The 18476-nt window shown below is 36.4% G+C and overlaps 1 protein-coding gene and 1 pseudogene across 3 annotated transcripts in view; both read left to right on the forward strand.

The window, feature by feature from the left end:
- The first annotated feature begins 146 nt into the window (after positions 1–146).
- LOC132112379 (NACHT, LRR and PYD domains-containing protein 3-like) lies at positions 147–6143 on the forward strand (annotated as a pseudogene).
- Positions 6144–8044: 1901 nt separating this feature from the next.
- Positions 8045–18476, forward strand: part of LOC132112376 (NACHT, LRR and PYD domains-containing protein 3-like) — a 72625-nt gene continuing 62193 nt past the window's right edge. For all 3 annotated transcript variants that reach the window (XM_059519826.1, XM_059519828.1, XM_059519827.1), the window contains exons 1-2: positions 8045–8168; positions 16757–16895. In XM_059519826.1, coding sequence (XP_059375809.1) covers positions 8129–8168; positions 16757–16895 — 179 coding nt within the window. In that variant the 5' untranslated portion in view covers positions 8045–8128. The remainder of the gene's footprint in view (positions 8169–16756; positions 16896–18476) is intronic.

The raw sequence follows: 18476 nt of genomic DNA on the forward strand, positions 1-18476 counted from the left end.
TTTAAAACAAAGACCAGAGACAAACAGAAATTATGAAGTGGATTAATGTGTCTGATGTTCAGTTCTCAGCTTCACAGTTTTTCTGTTCACCTACTGTTTCCACAGAGTGAAAAGACCCAATGTGTCCAGACCAGTGACACCCTGTCTGGCTTGCACTACAGACTTTCACTCTCTGCCTGATGAAGTTCTGACAGCTAAAGACCGACACAAAACCAGCATGAAGAACAAATTTGAGTGCTTACTTGAGGGAATCAAACTAGAAGATAATCAAACCCTCCTGAACAGGATCTACACAGAGCTCTACATAATAGAGGGAGAGAGTGAAGGAGTGAATAAAGAACATGAGGTTTTACAGATGGAGAAAACACCCAGAACACAAGACACTCCAATCTACTGCAATGACATCTTTAAACCCTTACATGAATCAAGATGTGAGGAGAAAGATGAAGTCAAGACTGTTCTTACTAAAGGCATCGCTGGAATTGGAAAAACCGTCTCTGTGCAGAAGTTCGTTCTGGACTGGACCGAGGGAAAAGCCAATCAGGATGTAGATTTCATGTTCGTGCTTCCATTTCGAGAGATGAACTTGATTAAAGATCGTCAGTACAGTCTTCACAGACTTCTGCTGGACTTTCATCCTGAACTTCAAGATCTGGACTCAAAGATTTATGAGGAGTGTAAGGTTGTGTTCATCTTTGATGGTATGGATGAAAGCAGAATGACACTGAAGTTTTCAGATGATAAGAGAGTTTGTGATGTGAATGAGTCTTCATCAGTGGGTGTGTTGATGTCAAACCTCATCAGAGGAGAGCTGCTTCCCTCTGCTCTCATCTGGATCACCTCCAGACCAGCAGCAGCCAATCAGATCCCCGCAGAATACATCAACCGTGTGACAGAAATTCAGGGATTCAATGAGCCTCAGAAGGAGGAATATTTCAGGAAGAGAATCAGTGATGAGCATCAAGCCAGCAGAATCATCTCACACATCAGAAGATCAAGAAGCCTCCACATCATGTGTCACATCCCCGTCTTCTGCTGGATCTCAGCCACTGTGCTTTAAAACCTCCTGAAACAAGATGACAGTGCAGAAATCCCTCAAACTCTGACTGAAATGTACATCCACTTCCTTCTGACTCAAATCAACATGAAGAATCAGAAGTGTGATGAGAGAGATCCAGAGAAACTCCTGAAGTCCAGCAGAGATGTGATTGTGAAACTTGCTGAACTGGCTTTCAAACAGCTGATGAAGGGCAATGTGATGTTCTACGAGGAGGACTTGATTGAGAGCGGGATAGATGTCACTGAAGCCTCAGTGTATTCTGGGATTTGTACTTTAAGGAGATCTTTAAGGAGGAATATGTGATCCATCAGAGGAAAGTCTACTGCTTCATTCATCTGAGCTTTCAGGAGTTTCTAGCTGCTCTATATCTGTTTTACTTCCATGTAGTCAAGAATTAGGAATCAGAGATCTTGTTTCTATATGAAGGATTTCAGGGGAACATTTGTGGAAGCTTTCTGTATGAGCGAACAGTTGATAAATCCTTACAGAGTCCAAATGGACACCTGAATCTTTTCCTGCGGTTTCTGCTGGGCGTCTCACTGGAGTCCAATCAGAGACTCTTACAGGATCTACTGACACATACAGTGAACAGTGCAGAGATCATCAAGAGAATCACACAGTACATTAAAGACAAACTCAAGGCTGATGAAGGTCTCTCAGCTGACAGATGCATCAATCTGTTCCTCTGCCTGCTGGAAATGAAGGATCAGACTCTGTACAGAGAGATTCAGGAGTTTGTGAAATCAAAGACTCACTCAGTCAGTCGACTCTCTCCATCTCACTGCTCAACAATGGCCTACATGCTTCAGATATCAGATGAGGTGCTGGATGAGTTTGATCTGAGGAAATACAACACATTAGATGAGGGAAAAAATAGACTGATACCTGCTGTGGTGAACTGCAGAAAAGCTCTGGGAGTATTAGTTCATGTGACTGAAGATGAAACTGAATGTGTCTGTTTTGTTGAGGTGCTGTAACTTTTTCATTCCTCCATCAGATCATGACACGGTTTTCTTTTACATTACAATAATTTAAAAGGAAATGGACAAAACTATTTTAGAATCAAAAGTGTTTAATTCTTCCTGACTCACTCCAAATCCAGGGCGACATTACCGTATGAGTATAGCAGTTATCAAACCCCGGTGCTCCCTACCCTATCATGGTTGACAAATTTGCTCCACTGCTCCAAACAACAGGTGTAACCTTTTAGACTCAAAATGAGGGTCATGAGCCATGTGCAGACTTTAGTGAAGTTTAGTTAAATTGTTAATCATTTTATTTTTCCCTTGACTTATACTTTATGTAATATATTATATAAATATTATATATATTTACATATTCTCCTGTGGCTTACACTTTATTTTTTACTTTTATTTTATATACTGAAAAAAAACCACTTTCACATAATGAAAAAAAATCTAATCAAAAGCCAAAAATATTGAAAGAAACATTTTATGTAAAATATATTTAATAAATGTCTGAAAAACAATGAATACAAATAAAATTAATAAAAATGTCTTTCAGCAGTTCTCTTTTACTTTGCAAAACAAAAATAACAGAGTTGGAAAAGGTAACAATGCCATCACACATACAGTACTGGAAAGTTACTGGAGTACTAGTATATTCTTCTTCTGTTATTTATCTGTCCTACTTCCTTATAACTTCACTGGTTCTCTGATGCTCCATGTTGGCAAAAAAACTGTTCAGTTAGAGATATACCATATTTCGTCCTGTGTTATAGAATTGCTGACTGTATTCTCAGAGCTACATGAACCCATATGTCATTCTGATGAAACAACAAAGTTTCATAGTATCTGACAAACAGAGCACTGCAGCCATGATGTCAAAACAACTCTGTTTGGCTATGTTTCCAGTCAATATTTAGAGTTCACCTTCTGATTAACAACAGAATATTAGAAAAACAATATATGTGTTTACCACCATCTCTTCATTATTCAAGCATATTTCATCCTTTGTTTTAGACTTGCTGCCTGTAATCTCACTGGCCAGTGCTTTAGAAGTTTGTCTTCATCTCTACAATCTTCAAACTCACTGAGAGAGCTGGACCTGAGTAACAATGACCTGCAGGATTCAGGATTGAAGCTGCTCTCTGATGGACTGAAGAGTTCACACTGTCAACTCAACATTCTGAGGTAATAAATGTTCACTTTGCTTATGAAATTAAAGATGTCCTCTTTTCTGGTCCTGATCTCCTGCGTGTTTGTAATATATCGGATGATATCAGTTTGTCTGAAGGGGTTTGTATTTCGTCCCCTTGGAATTATAAGGTTCTATCTGCATTCCGAGTAGTTTTGAGATTTTGAGCTCCAATGTATTTGCTTTCCATTCAACTGTAAAGATACAACTTTGTTGTTTATTTAAATAAAAAGTCCCAAAATTTACAGAACATTAAAGAATCTATCACTTAAAACATGGGTTCTATAAAGAACTTTTATATAAAAAAGTATCAATTGTTGCAAATAATTTTTTCATTAATTTAAATAATTATGTATTGAGAAAATGTTTCATTTATGCTGCATGATATATGGGTATTAAACGTACTGCCTACTGTACATCAGATTACGTCATCAGTGCATAATCTATTTATTACACTTTCTCAGTATGCGTGTTCTCAGGAAATTTAACCTCAACTTCAGCATTGTTATTGCCAGTCCAGCTCCAGGAACTCATATATCATGCTGATGTAACAATAAAGTCAATAGTATCTGACTAATATTCTTTTATTTATAGGCATTATTCATTGTTCACTTCTAATGAGACTAGAACATCAGTCATGGGATCAACTCCATTTGCAAAACAGAATATACTTAAACCAGAATATAATTTATTGAATGATATTTTATCCTGTGTTATAGACTTGTTGGCTGTAATCTCACTGGTCAGTGCTGTGAAAGTTTGTGTTCATCTCTACAATCATCAAACTCACTGAGAAAGCTTGATCTGAGTCACAATAACCTGCAGGATTCAGGAGTGAAGCTGCTCTCTGATGGACTGAAGAGTTCACATTGTCACCTCAACATACTGAGGTAAGAAAAACAGATTAAGGTTAATTGGTTATGAAGTAAAAGATGTCCTCTTTTTTGGTCCTGATCTCCTGGGTGTTTGGAATCTATCAGAAGACCCCAGTGTGTGTGAAGACTCTGCACTTGTATTTGCTCTGGCCTGTTGTTATAAAGATATTTTTGAAAAATATGTTTGATTTTTAGTCACTGATTCATATGTGAAAGTTGTAAGCAGTTGTAAGCAGTCTACGCACCATGCAAAGCACGCAATTTCCCCTGAGTATTTCTCTTTATTTCTCTATATTTATTTATTAAAAATACAAATTAAACTACATTGACGCTGTTGTTTTATCAATTAATGTTCCTGCCATTGATTAATTTGATGTTGAGTGTGTGTGTGTGTGTGTGTGTGCGTGTGTGTGTGTGTGTGTGTGTGTGTGTGTGTGTGTGTGTGTAGATTATCTGGCTGTATGGTGACAGAGGAAGGCTGTTGTTTTCTGGCTTCAGCTCTGAGTTTAAACCCCTCACACCTGAGAGAGCTGGATCTGAGCTACAATCACCCAGGACAATCATTAGTCAAGCTGCTCTCTGATCCAAACTACAAACTGGAGAAACTCAAGTATGTTCATCACTAACAATCATCCTGTCATGTGTGTTTATACATGTGTACACTATAAAATCACTGAAAACGCCTATGTACATATGTCTCTGCATACAGCACATATATACACATACAGAGAAAAATAAGACACACCTTGAACTCTGTAACTAAAGATGACCTTGATTTAGCCCAGTGTATGCTTGTGACTCACAACAGCTGCTTGATTTGATTAGATTAGAAAAACAAATACAACATTAACATTAAGTTAACATTATTTGGTAATTTTCTGTTGAAGGGGATTTACTTGAATTTTCTTATTGTAGAGATAACAAACATTATCATGTGCATTATAATGTTCGAAGTGAATGTCATTATAATATCAGTAGACTCCGAAGATTTTTAAATGAATGGAAATGCAGAAGACAGAAGACTATGAATGCAAAGAAAAGGTGCAGAGCTACCTAAGGACTTTAAATAAACATGATGTGAAACGTGCTGCATCAAGATGTTTGCTAACAATATACTTGTGTATTTTTAACTTATTTTTACCTTTAAGTGAAAGACAAAAAAGAGCTTCACTGTCAGTATATTGGAGCCTTTAATCATTAATTTTTGATATAGGCCTAAAATGTTATAATTTCTCTTCTTGTGTTCAGGTGCATGTGATCTCACACTGGATTTAGACACAGCAAACACTTTCCTAACTCTGTCTGAGAAGAACAGGAAGGTGACACATGTGAAAGAGAAGCAGTCATATTATCGTCACCTAAACAGATTTGAGTGTCATCAGGTTCTGTGTGAAGAGAGTCTGTCTGGACGCTGTTATTGGGAGGCTGAATGGAGCGGGAAGGAGGTTTATGTATCAGTGGCATATAAAGGAATTAAAAGAGAAGGATGGAGTAATGACTGTTTGTTTGGACACAATGAAAAGTCCTGGAGTCTGAAATGTTTTAATGATGGTTTCACTGCCCGTCACAATAATAAGTGCACAGAAATACCTGTACCTTCACATTGCTATAACAGAGTAGGAGTGTATCTGAACTCGTCAGCTGGCATTCTGTCCTTCTACAGCGTCTCTGACACACACACACTCACACACATACACACATTCAACACCACATTCACTGAACCCCTATATGCTGGATTTGGGTTTTATTATTACGATACTTCAGTATCTCTGTGTGAGATTAAACCGCTTCCAGTGAGAAACAACTGAGACACAGCTGAGTGAAAGAAACACATTATCTCTCTCTGTTTCTATCTTGTCTTATTTTCAGTGTGTATATAGAACCACACATTGACTTTATAAAGACATCTGAATGTGGTTCAACAGGAGTTTTGTCTTTCTGAGTCTCTGAGCACCACCTGGAGGAAGATTTAGTTTCTCGCTAACAGTAAGTGGTGCTTAGCAACCGCTTGATCTGTTACTATGGTAACTGAGGGTCATCAGAGCTCATCTTCTAAAAACACTTCATCACAAAGGTTAAAGGCAGTGGAGCTCATCTTACGCTCTGAGAATCTCTGATAGTTGTAGAGCTTGAATACATTCAGTGATCAGCTTGTGTCTTGAGCTCAACATTATTTATAGGCTGACATTTATCCTCAGATTATGTATTTTAATCTGTTGCTTCCAAATCCTTACCCTCATTTAACAGAAAGTTTTCATTAACAATTAGAATATCTTAATATATAAATATTTTAAATTATCAATTATTGTAATAATTGTATATTAATAATTCAACAATTATTGTAATCAATAATCTGTAAAAGTATATTTTCATGTCTATCACTCAATATCACTGTTATCACTCAAAAACACAGTTAGATAAAAAAAGTAATGTGTCAAATATGTATTAAGCATTTAAAAATCAGTTTTACTTTTAAAATAAACACTAATGCAAGATGAAGTTGTGGGTCATTTTTTCTCTTTTCTCAAGAATCAGTGATCAGTGAAGAATCATGTTTTGCTATTTCAAGGTCAAATGAGTGTGAAATTCACTAAATCTTTTGTCACCGCTTATAAACATCTGTAAATTATTGAACACTAATATGCTATAAAATTCAGTATTCACAATTTAAAATATATTCATTATGTGACAGCTGGAGTATTGATAACATTAGAAAATATCTGTGGTAATCTATTCGGATTATAAATAAACACAGAACTTTACTAATGAAAAGTTCACATTTCAAAGAGGTTTATTTGATAAAGACCTGATGTACTGTATATAAGCTCTATGTTAGAATTTCTGTAAATTGTAGCAAACAAGTTTACAAGCTGACTTTTAGCTTTGATTGAAACATGGATCTCAGAAATACAGCAGCTCCTTTCAGCTCTCTCTACTGACTTAATTTTGACTAAATTACAACTGTGCAGGATGGAAGAACAGGTTGTTTACTCATCCTCCAGGTCAAGACACGCTGCTGTCTTCTTTCCCAGGGGATGAAACACTGCTTGTAATCACTTCTACATTGACCTTGACGAACTTCAAGTGGCTGATTTTCTAGCTCTTCTGCCCTTGTTAGAGATCACAAGAAATAAACCCTGAAACACACAAAGCCGGCAAACATTTTATGAAAAATGTATTGTCATCAATGCTGAAAACAGTTTTTGCTGCTTAACATTTTTGTGGTAACGATGATATACTGCCATTCAAAAGTTTGGGATAAGTAAGATTTATTATTATTAATAGTATTATTATTATATAAATGTGCAATTAAATTGTGTCAGTGAGTGACAATAAACACATGTATGTGTTACATTCCATTATTGACGCAATGTTTTCCTAATTAATGTTGTTCAGTTGCTTTGATACAATCTTTTTTCTTTAAAGCGCTATGTAAATAAAGGTGACTTGACAAACGATTTTTGTGTTTATCAAAGAACACAAAAAAAAGTATCACACTTCCCACAAAAATAAGTAGCAAAAAAGTTTTAAACTTTGATATGCATTATTATTAATAATTGAGATATTTTATAATGAATAATAAGATTTATTTTCATATATATATATATATATATATATACAAATTTCACAAGGTTTCTGCCTGTATTTTTCGTTACATGTTTGCGCCAATGGGTGGCGACAATTTACTACTTTGTCATAAAGTAAATCATCGAATCGTTCATTCAACCGAAATCATTAAGCAATCACAAGCCCCAATAATCTGCTTCTAGGAGACTTTCAGACTTGACAGAAACATACAGCTTGTGAGGAACATTATACAATTTCAAAAAACTGTCTTATGATTTTGCTCTCACCTGTCACTTCATTAATATCACAAGACTGCAGAGCTTGTTGATTCTCTTCTCTCACTGGCCACGTGACGCTGTCGAAAGTAAAACTAACTGTAAGCTATAGACAGGAAGGAAGAGAAGAATAGCGTGATAAAAAAGTTGTTTGTGAATCATTTAAGAATCTAAAGACAGAAATCACAAACTGAATGAAACTTTTGTTTGATGTACTTCATTGTCTAGAAAAAGGTAAGTTTGAACAAACATTTATGGATTAATTTCCATGAACAAATCATAATTTCCGTGAATCTGCATGCGTAAATACTTTCATTTTTGCCCTACTTAAATTTAAGAGTATTTTCAGATTGTAAAATGGTCTCTACTAAGAGTTTTTCTTATTTATATTGATTCTTTGATTTTTTTTTTCTGAATTCTGAAGTATTTATTTAGGAGTATCTGTTTACTTGAGTTTTTATATTTCAGCCAACTTTTACTTCTACTCCACTACATTTCCCCTAAGTATATTCATTACTTAACTACAAAATAGTCAGAACACCACAGACTGCAGGAAAGCAGAATCAGTAATCTGGCATTTTCAAGTCGGACTCATAAAAACAACTTTGCTCATGTGCAAACAACAAACCGTGGATGATTTCCCCGAGAAGTGGACAGGAATTTTTGAGGGGTGGCAACATATGGAAGACGTATATATACTGAATTTAGTCACAGTCATCACAGTTTGATGATGATAAAGTATTTTATTGCTTTTGTATTAGTTGTTTGAAGAGTAAAAAAAAAATTGGTTGGTCTTAACGCAAATTTCGATCGGACTAAAAGCAAAAAAAAAAAAAAATTGAGTCGGTGCTAAATTGACAGGGTCGGTCGGGTTACGGAAAACAAGAATATTTTTAAGGATGAATATTTTTAAGAAACATTAAAAAACACCAACAACAAAAACAACAATACTGCTTCATATTCAGCAGGATTTATACAATTCACACCAGTGTCATATTTTAAACTTTGTTTTTTTGTAGCGAGTATACTGTTAACCCCCGTATTCTCACTTGTCCCAGAGCATTACCCCATAAGCACCACCACACTCACAAATGCATACAGTATCCATCGACATGTAATTGAGAGCATTTTGAAAGATTAAGTGTTATCAACATGTCAATTTATTATAAGAAACACAAGACTTTAACAGCCAATGACATTTACAGCTGAGGAGACTCAACTGATTTTCTACTGTTTAGTGTTGATCACCATCTAACTCAACCAGTCAAGAGCTACATTTAGCCTTAGATGTTATTAGAATATGGTCCCTGAAGCATAGGTTTTATTAGCTGACAATAATAATGAATAAATAAACATTATAGGCACAAATACAAATGTATTTTAGAAATTGTTTTAGAAAAATATGGTACTATTGTTTTGGCAAGTTAAAACATCTATGAAAACTTGTGTGATATTCCTTTAAAATAACCTTTTAGTAGATATTTTTTAAGTATATTTTACTGTGCAATTTCTTACATAATTTCTTTGAGTTAACTTTTATTTTGGTGGGTTGTAGACAGAGTTTCTGTGTTTTTTAATAAAGTATTATTATTATTAGCTATTGGCCTACTTGAAGTATAGCATACTCTACTGTGCAATAGTACTATATTTCTGTTTACATTTCTTCAAGTTATACCGAAATTTTATTTTGACAGGTTGTCGTAAAGACATTGCCGTTTCTGTCAGTCTGTGTATACAATACGAATGAATGACGATAGTTTTATCAAATGAAATGGTGAAATCCTCTCATAGCGCTGTGTAGCCTACATCATGTGTCAGTATAATGAAGAGCTGAAAACACAGCGCGTGTAGCAGAGCACACACTGAGCGCTCATTCCCAGAGACGTGTAAAACAACACCTTTAATATTCACAGACACTAGTCCATATCGAGATTTGATTAAATGTACAGCCCTACTTTTGATTTATTCATTCAAAAATGGCCGAAATTCCGTGACGTTCTGCTTTAGACAGCAAGTTCAATTTTTTGAATTTCGCGATTCAATCCCTGTTGCTTTGCAAACACAGACCGGGTGAATTTATGAATGAAAGTGTGAACGTTCTGACACAAAATGAAGTTGTTACGTATCCTCACGCTTTTTATAAGTGGGTAACGTATCACGTAGTAGACTATACCAATGTAACGTTAGCTATTTATCATCTCAAAGTCTGTGCTTTCATTATAGCTTCATTTCTTGATAGATAGATAATCCATTTTGATTATCTCTCGTGCTGTCTGCATTCACTGCAGTCGGACATTGGAGATTCGCGCCCGTAAATTTTCAAATTGGCCATAACTTAAATTCGTTGTTGCCAACTGGGGTGGCAGCAGGGGTAGATCCGCCCCTACCCCAGAATGTCTGTTTCCCTTTACGCAAACATACTACATTTGTTGCGTACGATCAGAACTAGCGTGCGCGAGAAGCACGACTAGATGTACGGCAAGTCAGATGGTTCAAAATACCATCTTTAATCCTAAACTTGAAAATAGTTTTAAGACGAGAGTTTTTCAACTTGAAATTTATTTCCTTTTTTTCCTCAATCAAATTGATTACCTGTTTCAATGAGATGCTTGAGGCGCTGTCTATTCTGTTTTATACGGTCTTATAAGTTTATGCTAATTTATTTTATTTTTTATTATATGCCTTGCTGTTGTTGTATTTGTGTCCACTGAAAGCTTAAAAAATCTTTGTGTGTGGTGCGTGCCAAACATACATTAGAATAAATATACACTGAACCACAAGTGTTGTATATAAATCAGAACCCTATGCACACATGAAAATTTTAATTGATACTGATTTTTTCCCCTTCATTCAATAAACTACAGACCTGGTTAACAGACTCTGTGCCTTGGTCAGTAAGAATTATCTTTGGTGTCCCAAACCTGTGAAATAAATTAATGCAGTACACAACTGATTCATATTTAGTCAGAATAGCATAGGCTATTTTGTGTAATAGTCAACAAATGTACTCATTTACATTGTTGGTCCTGGTGACTTTCCCCACTAAATTCATCCCCAGCTGTTCAAGAGGCTTGTCCACCTTAAAATTAAAATAGCAACATTAATACATTTAAATTTTGTAACCTCATGACTTCCCTATATTAAAACCCATGCACATCTGTGGACAAAAAGCTTACATTGGCTACACATATTGGGATGTACTTGGGCTATTGCTTGATGGACAGTCTGCTAAACTGGCACTGGGCACACTGCAAAACCCGATATTTAGAAATAAGCACATGAGAAATGCATTCTATAACATAATCAGTTTATATGTTTAACATAAATGTTGAAAAGGAAAAGATTAAGTAGCCTAGCCTATTTACCCATTTATCAATGTCCAGCCCGTTCCAGGCCAGTAGAATCTAGCTGAAATGGCAAGCTTGATTTTTTTTTCTAATTCTAAAGTAAAAATTGTCCGGGATGTGATAAAGTTTGCCATCTGCTGAAATAGCTGAGATTGTATTCCAATTCCAATTACAATATTATGTTCCACACTTGCATCTTGTGTGCAAGGCTTTCTTGTGAAAAAAAAAAAAGCGTTTGAATAAGTTTTTAGATTAAGGCCCAATCCCAATTCTACCCATTAGCCCTTCCCCTTTCCCCTTCACATGAAGGGGTAGGGATGTCTCGATTCTCTTTTGGTTGGAGGGGTAGGGGGAAGGGGAAGGGCCAGATAGCGCTTCAAACAAAGTAATCTTTTTTTTTTATGTTACATTCAATTGTGAGTGCATATTAACGGTCATGTTACTCAAAGAAATGTTTGCAAAAAATCGTAAATATTTGCTAACGTCATATCATTACAGACTGCATGATAGTGCCACAGCATATGTCTGATCAGGACGATAACTGCCGTAGACATTGATGGGGGGCTAATCCCCCCCCAATAATTAGAAATCGCTAAACCATTTTCTCAAATATTGCCTATTGAGAGAGAGAGAGAGAGAGAAATAGAGAGAGAGAAATGAAAGTTGCGTGTCTGTGCGTTTTTCTTTTTAGAGTGAGTTTACTTAAAACAGCGATTGTATCCTCTCGTCGCTGGAAATGTAGCGATTCAGTTTTTAAACTGTATTTAATAAAAGTTGTGGGGCAGCGTTGACAAGTTTATTTTCTCCTGGATGCGTGAGCTGCATGATTTCTGATATGTGTGTGTGTCAATAAGCAGCTCATTAATACAGAACGATAATTAAAGGCTCTAATGCACACCAGTATATGTGTGTATTGTAAGAGCTAGACGACGAATGATGGCGTGTGACGTCATGGTAGTGGTGTCCCAATCCTTAGGGGAATATTTTTAGGGGTAGGGGAAGGGGAAGGGGTATAAAATAGAATTGGGATTGGGCCTAAACCTATTCCACTGTATCAGTAAGAAGATAAACAGATTAATCAAATAGAATATTAATTAAAATGTATTGTTGCTCTATATGGAAACAGTAAACGCCTATGCACTTAGTTTGGACATCAGCACGGACAGATTACACTAATTTGAAATGGAAAAATTAAACTGCAAAAACTCGGACATAAGACAAAAACAAAGGAACAATTTGGGGCAAGATGAATAAAAAAAGAATGGAACATTAACTGGAGCGTGAGAGTCATTTTACTATGCTGCAGTGTAAAAAGACATTTTTCCCTCTTTGTTTTACTTACATCCATGTGTATTTGGTGTATTTGCGTGCTGCAGTGTTGCCAAATTCATGGAATTAGGCTACTTTGGGGAAATTTTGATTAACTATTTGGTCGGGTTTATTACACAGACCTGGCAACCCGAGGGGAAACAGGAATACCAGAGGGGAACAGAACCAAATGTTACACCGGCTATATCACAAAATCACACACAGGGTGCACGCACATTAATTTATTAGTCTATTAAAACTCAAAATTCCAAGCATTCTAAATTGTAGACTGCAATTATTCTTCTGTATGCTTTCTATATTTATATAATTTAATGTAGGTTTGGTTAACAATCTGTATCACACAAAGAGTAAGGCTTTTTTTTTTTTTTTTTTGCAGATGCATGAATGTATTTAATAATAATTTTATACAAGTTCAGTAAAGCAATAAGTGACTTATATTTTAGATATAATATTGCTTGTTTTTGCTCAATTTTGCTAACAAAAATAGTTCCAAACAAAAAGTTCACAGCACTGTTTTGCATCTCTGAGAATTGAATAAATCGGTTTAATAAACGATTCAGTGATTCACTCATTACTACAGTCAGATGCTTTGTTTCTGAATGAATCAGCAGTTTGAATGAATCGGTTGAATCTCAATGACTCACTTATTAACATTCACTTGCTGTTATTATGTTTTAATTACATAATAGATACATCATTATGCATCATAATCAGTGTTGGGGAAGTCACTTTTAAAAAGTGGTGTTTGCTCATTACTTGTTACTGAAAAAGTAATCCATTACTTTATTTAATTACCCCTTTTGGAAAGAAACTTTATACATTACTCGTTACTTTGTTACTTTTATGTTGCTTGACTTTGGGCAGAACCCAATATCTGTTCCTAAATGGGTGATTATACCTCATCAGGAGCAGTCTTTCAAAACGTTTATCTGAAAGTCTGTTTTTTCTGGGGGTAAGCACAAGACCTCCCAGGCTGAACAGCTTTTCCACCGGTGCACTGGATGGTGTGCCAGTGTTGTATTTCCTGAACACAGCTTTCACTCGGGGGAAACGGTTGAGAACTTTTAACTCTGTGCCTGATCTCATGTACTCTAGTACCTCTGAGTCTGCACTAAAGGCCATTGTGTCTTCCTCCTCCTCATCAAAAAAAAAAAGTCCTTATCATTGGCGCTGCTGTGTGAGGCAACTTCTGGTTTTATTCTCAGCCAGCTCTGCATCATGGGGTAGAGTGCGACACTCCGCAATGAGCAGCGAGAAAAAAAGAGAGATTTTGATAAAAATATATATATTTTGTTTAAAAGTACACATTTCAAGCTTTCTATATATTTCTCAGGTCTGTGAGGCAAGTAGCTTATCTGAGTTTATCTGAGACTCCAGTTCACAACGGTGCCTTCATGTCATGATGATTAAATTGCATGCTATATTTACTTCTTTCTTATTTATTAAATTCAGGCAATTGGCTGATAAAACATTGATTGAAATTAGGATACAATTAATACCAAACGAAATTCACTTTAAAGAAAGGCTTTCTACAAAAACAAACTTAATGAAGTGGTCAAAATCATAATAATAATAATAATAACCTTTATTTTCTATAGTGCCTTTAAATGTACATCTCAAAGCGCTGTACAGAAACAATTAAAACAACAAAGAAGAAAGAAAATACGGCACACAAATAGACATAATACACTGTAAAATAAACATAAAAGACAATAGATCAATTAAAAGCAAACCTAAAAAAATGAGTTTTAAGCTCTGATTTGAAAATACCAAAAGATTTAGCTTGCCTAATCTCAATCGGTAGAGAATTCCAAAGTTTTCATGTCAAAAATCATGTCTGCCCACTCCTATTGTCTCCCGATATATTGCGCAAAATTATGATCCTACTCATGCTTTACACTTTTCATATAATCAACATAGATGAAATACATTTTTTATTTATTTTACTTATACATAAATATGAAACTAAATAGTTTTCTTTAATGACTAGGATACAACACGTAGGCCTGTAGCTAACTTTCAGATAGGCTATTAAGAATTGGCTTACCTGTACAATTACACCCAGTAGGTCTGCTGTCATCCTTGACAGTCCATTTTGGAGTACGAGCGTCCTTGACATCAGGGTCTCCAGGGTTGGTAGAAGACTACCATAGTAGCAGTTCTCTTCGCCTTGCAAGATATCCAGTGCTACTGTCATCGTTTTCAAATCACTGCAGTATTCCTTTAGGAATAGATGTTTGTGCTCTGTCCGGCCTCTGATGTCCAGTCTAGTACAAAGCGCATTCAAATCTTGGGCCGGGTTGTCACTGATATGGGACAAGGCATCGTGGAAGGAATTCCACCTTGTGGATGTAGGCACGATCATTTTTATCCCACAGATTTCATCGACAATCTAAGAGGCCACGGTAGAACGGCCTGCCTTCGTCCAAAGAGCAGCAAACTTCGCCGTTGCACTCCTAAACACAGATTTTGAGTCAGTTTTGTTGGATGACAGCCATTTGTCAATGTCATTGCACGAGATCAAATTAAGCGTATGCAAAGTACCCCTAAAATGCGGGGGAAGAGAAAACTGTCCTTCTGTGGTCCCAAGTAACTCTTCCACATCTGTGAAAACTACACCTTGCTCAACTTGCTCTTCATCCTGCTCCTCGTCAGGCTCAGGGGGTGCATACATCTTAAAAGCTTTAACAAAATTCGACCCATTGTCTGTAACAGTGGCGGTGATCCTATGTGAAAGGCCAAACGCTGAGTGAATCTATTTCATTTCAAAGCCTATAACATCATATGTATGCCTTCCCTTTATTCTTTTGCATGCGATGGCAGCTTTCTCACTATTTAAGTTGCGTGGATTGATCCAGTGCACAGTGATTCCCAGAAAGCTTCGGTTATGGCAACTCCATATATCCGCAGTGGTTGAAACATACTGCAAACTCTCGAACGTTTTCTTTAATTCAATCTCCATTTTTAGATAACATTCATCCAGATAGCCCGTGAAAGTTCTACGATCTGACCATGGGCGCCCGTCTCCTGTTATAGGTATTTTGCTAGGTATCTTTCTGAAAGTGGGAGATTCAACAGTATTGATGGGCAACATTTTATTGACGATGAACAAAGCGACAAGTTTGTCCAACTCTTGTTTAGTTACCTCCTGGTGGTGAAAATGAAGTTTTAGCTGCTTATTTGGGGTTGGACTCGACATATCATCATTTCCCCATCGGTGATCTTGAGCGACAAGCTTCATGTTAGAGTTTTTTCCTTTCAAATGCTTGGTGAGGTTGGCAGTTGAGTTAACACCAGTGGACAAAAGTTTCTCACCAGGACACAGTGTACACTGTACACTTACATTCCTCCCCTTAGTTTCAACAAGTTTAAGTTAGTGTTCAACAAGTTTAAGTTACTGCTTCTCGCTTGCCATGATAGCTTTGCAGGCTGCTACCAGCCTCTGTCACATACCGCGTGGAGCATGTGACTATTGCGCAAGTGCGCAGATGGCAGTGTCGCTTTTAAATCTAACCATGGGAAAAGTAACGTTGCGCCGAATTAAAAAATGAACTACGTTTTGTTACTACATTTTCAGTAGTAGCGCGTTACACTACTTAAAACATGCTATTTCAGATGCAGATTCCAGAAATGTTTTCTAATGTTGGAATGAAAGACAGTACCGAGAAGTACCGCATGTGATCCTTATTATTACCCAAAAATACAAAATGGAAGAAATAGTTAAAATTGAACACAATCTTGCTTCTCAAGCTGTGTGTAAGTAGTGAATATAAATAGTTCTTTTACATTTTGCATTTTGCATTTACTTGTACTTTTACTTTCAATACTTAAGTACATTTAAGATAAAAAAAAAAAAACCTTTTCGTAATTAAGTACAATAAGTATCACAATAAGAATTTTACTCAAGTAATATTCTAAATGGTGACTTCCACTTCTACCAAAGTAATTTTCTGGTAAGACATCTGTACTTTTACTTGAGTACAACTTTCAGGTACTTTATACACCACTGTTGGAAATTGAGCTTTTGACTGTTTTTTCATCCAAAGTTTTTTTATATGATGTAATATTGTGTGGCAGGGATTTCATTACTTCTCTTGTGCATCTAAAGAAGTTAATTTAGTTGCATATGTGTGTCTTTTTCTACAGCAATGCCTGTAAAAAATCTCTATGAGAAGACAGAGGAGTATATTCACACACATAAAGCATCATCTTCAGAATCCAGCTGTGTTTCTATAAAGAGTGACAGATCCATGGGAATCCCTCCTCTTCTCAGCGATGGGGCAGAGTGAGTATAAACATTTAACTGATGAGGTTAAACATTATCAGGTTTTTTCAAAATATTTCAGACAAGCCGGAAACATCTTGGTAGTGATTAAAAAAATGACAGCTAAAATTCTGCCTGGCTCTATATTTACATATAGTCATGTGAAAAAGTTAGGACACCCTATTAAATGCCATACATTTCTGTATCGGCATAAAAAAGATTTATTGAGGTCTGTGGGCATTTGTTTATGCACAGCTCTCACCAGTGCATTTCAGTCAGGACGAGGTCTTGATTTTGACTGGGCTGTTGAAGCCCCTTGATTCTTTTTTTTTTTCTGTTCTATTGTAAATTGGGAACATTGTCCAAGATTTAGCTGTCTAATATATGGCATCCCATTTGACTCCAGAATACTTTGTTATACATAGGAGTTCATGGTTGCCTCAGTGACTGTGAGGTGCCTTCCAAATATGCTATACTTGTTCCATATTTTTATAATTGTACTGTCATGAACTTTATCATTTAACATGTTTACTGAGCTTTGTAGAGTATTTATATAAAATAAGTTTGTGATTTATCCAACATTTAATCATCTGGAGTTAGCTGGTAAATCTCTTGTGACATTACATATTAATGTACATGTGGTAAATATTGGGGATGTAACGATACCTTTTTCCCCAGAGTGGTTACATTGGTGCCGTGACCCAGGTGGGAGTGAGGTTTAGGGGGGGAGTTGTGGCCTAGTGGTTAGAGAGTTTGACTCCTAACCCTAGGGATGTGGGTTTGAGTCTCTGGCTGACAATACCATGACTAAGGTGCCCTTGAGCAAGGCACCGAACCCCTAACTGCTCCCCGGGTGCCGCAGCATTAAATGGCTGCCCACTGCTCCAGGTGTGTGTTCACAGTTTGTGTGTCTTCACTGCTGTGTGTGTGCACTTTGGATGGGTTAAATGCAGAGCACGAATTCTGAGTATGGGTCAAGATACTTGGATGAATGTCACGTCACTTCACTTAGGGGGTGAGTGTCACGGAGGTCAGCGAGTAGTTGCTGTGCAGGTAAACCTCACTTTGCTGACCTCAAGAGATACGCTTGTGGCTGCAGGTTTTTAGCCTCCTTGTTAGTGCATCTGCCTTCCATGCCGGAGACCCGGGTTTGAAGCTAACTCAGAGCAAGGATGAGGTGTGCCGGTGAGGACCCTGGAGAGAGGGGTTACATACAAACTTTGTCACAATTACATATTCAATGATTATAGCATGATAGAATATTGCTCAGATACTGAGGTGTTGGAACAGTCAATGTTTATAGATTGCTTTAGTGCTGTCCTACCTTTTCAGTAGCATTGGTTCTGGAAGTATTTTTTTTTCATTAATTTCTCCCATACATGGTATATTACAACATTATTTGAACCAAACATTTATTTGAAGCATAAAAATCTTTGAAACCTGATGACCTTTGCTGTGCTTCATATAAGTGGGTAGAGCTGAAGAGCTCTTTTGGTAAAATTTAAATTTACACCTTAAATTCCACTGTTAAATATGATTATCTTTAAAATAAGTTGAAATAATGCAGGCTGGTGGCTTCAACAAAAGAATATACTATTGGTT

Source organism: Carassius carassius, chromosome 32 (assembly GCF_963082965.1).
Source record: "Carassius carassius chromosome 32, fCarCar2.1, whole genome shotgun sequence".
Lineage (NCBI taxonomy): Eukaryota > Metazoa > Chordata > Actinopteri > Cypriniformes > Cyprinidae > Carassius > Carassius carassius.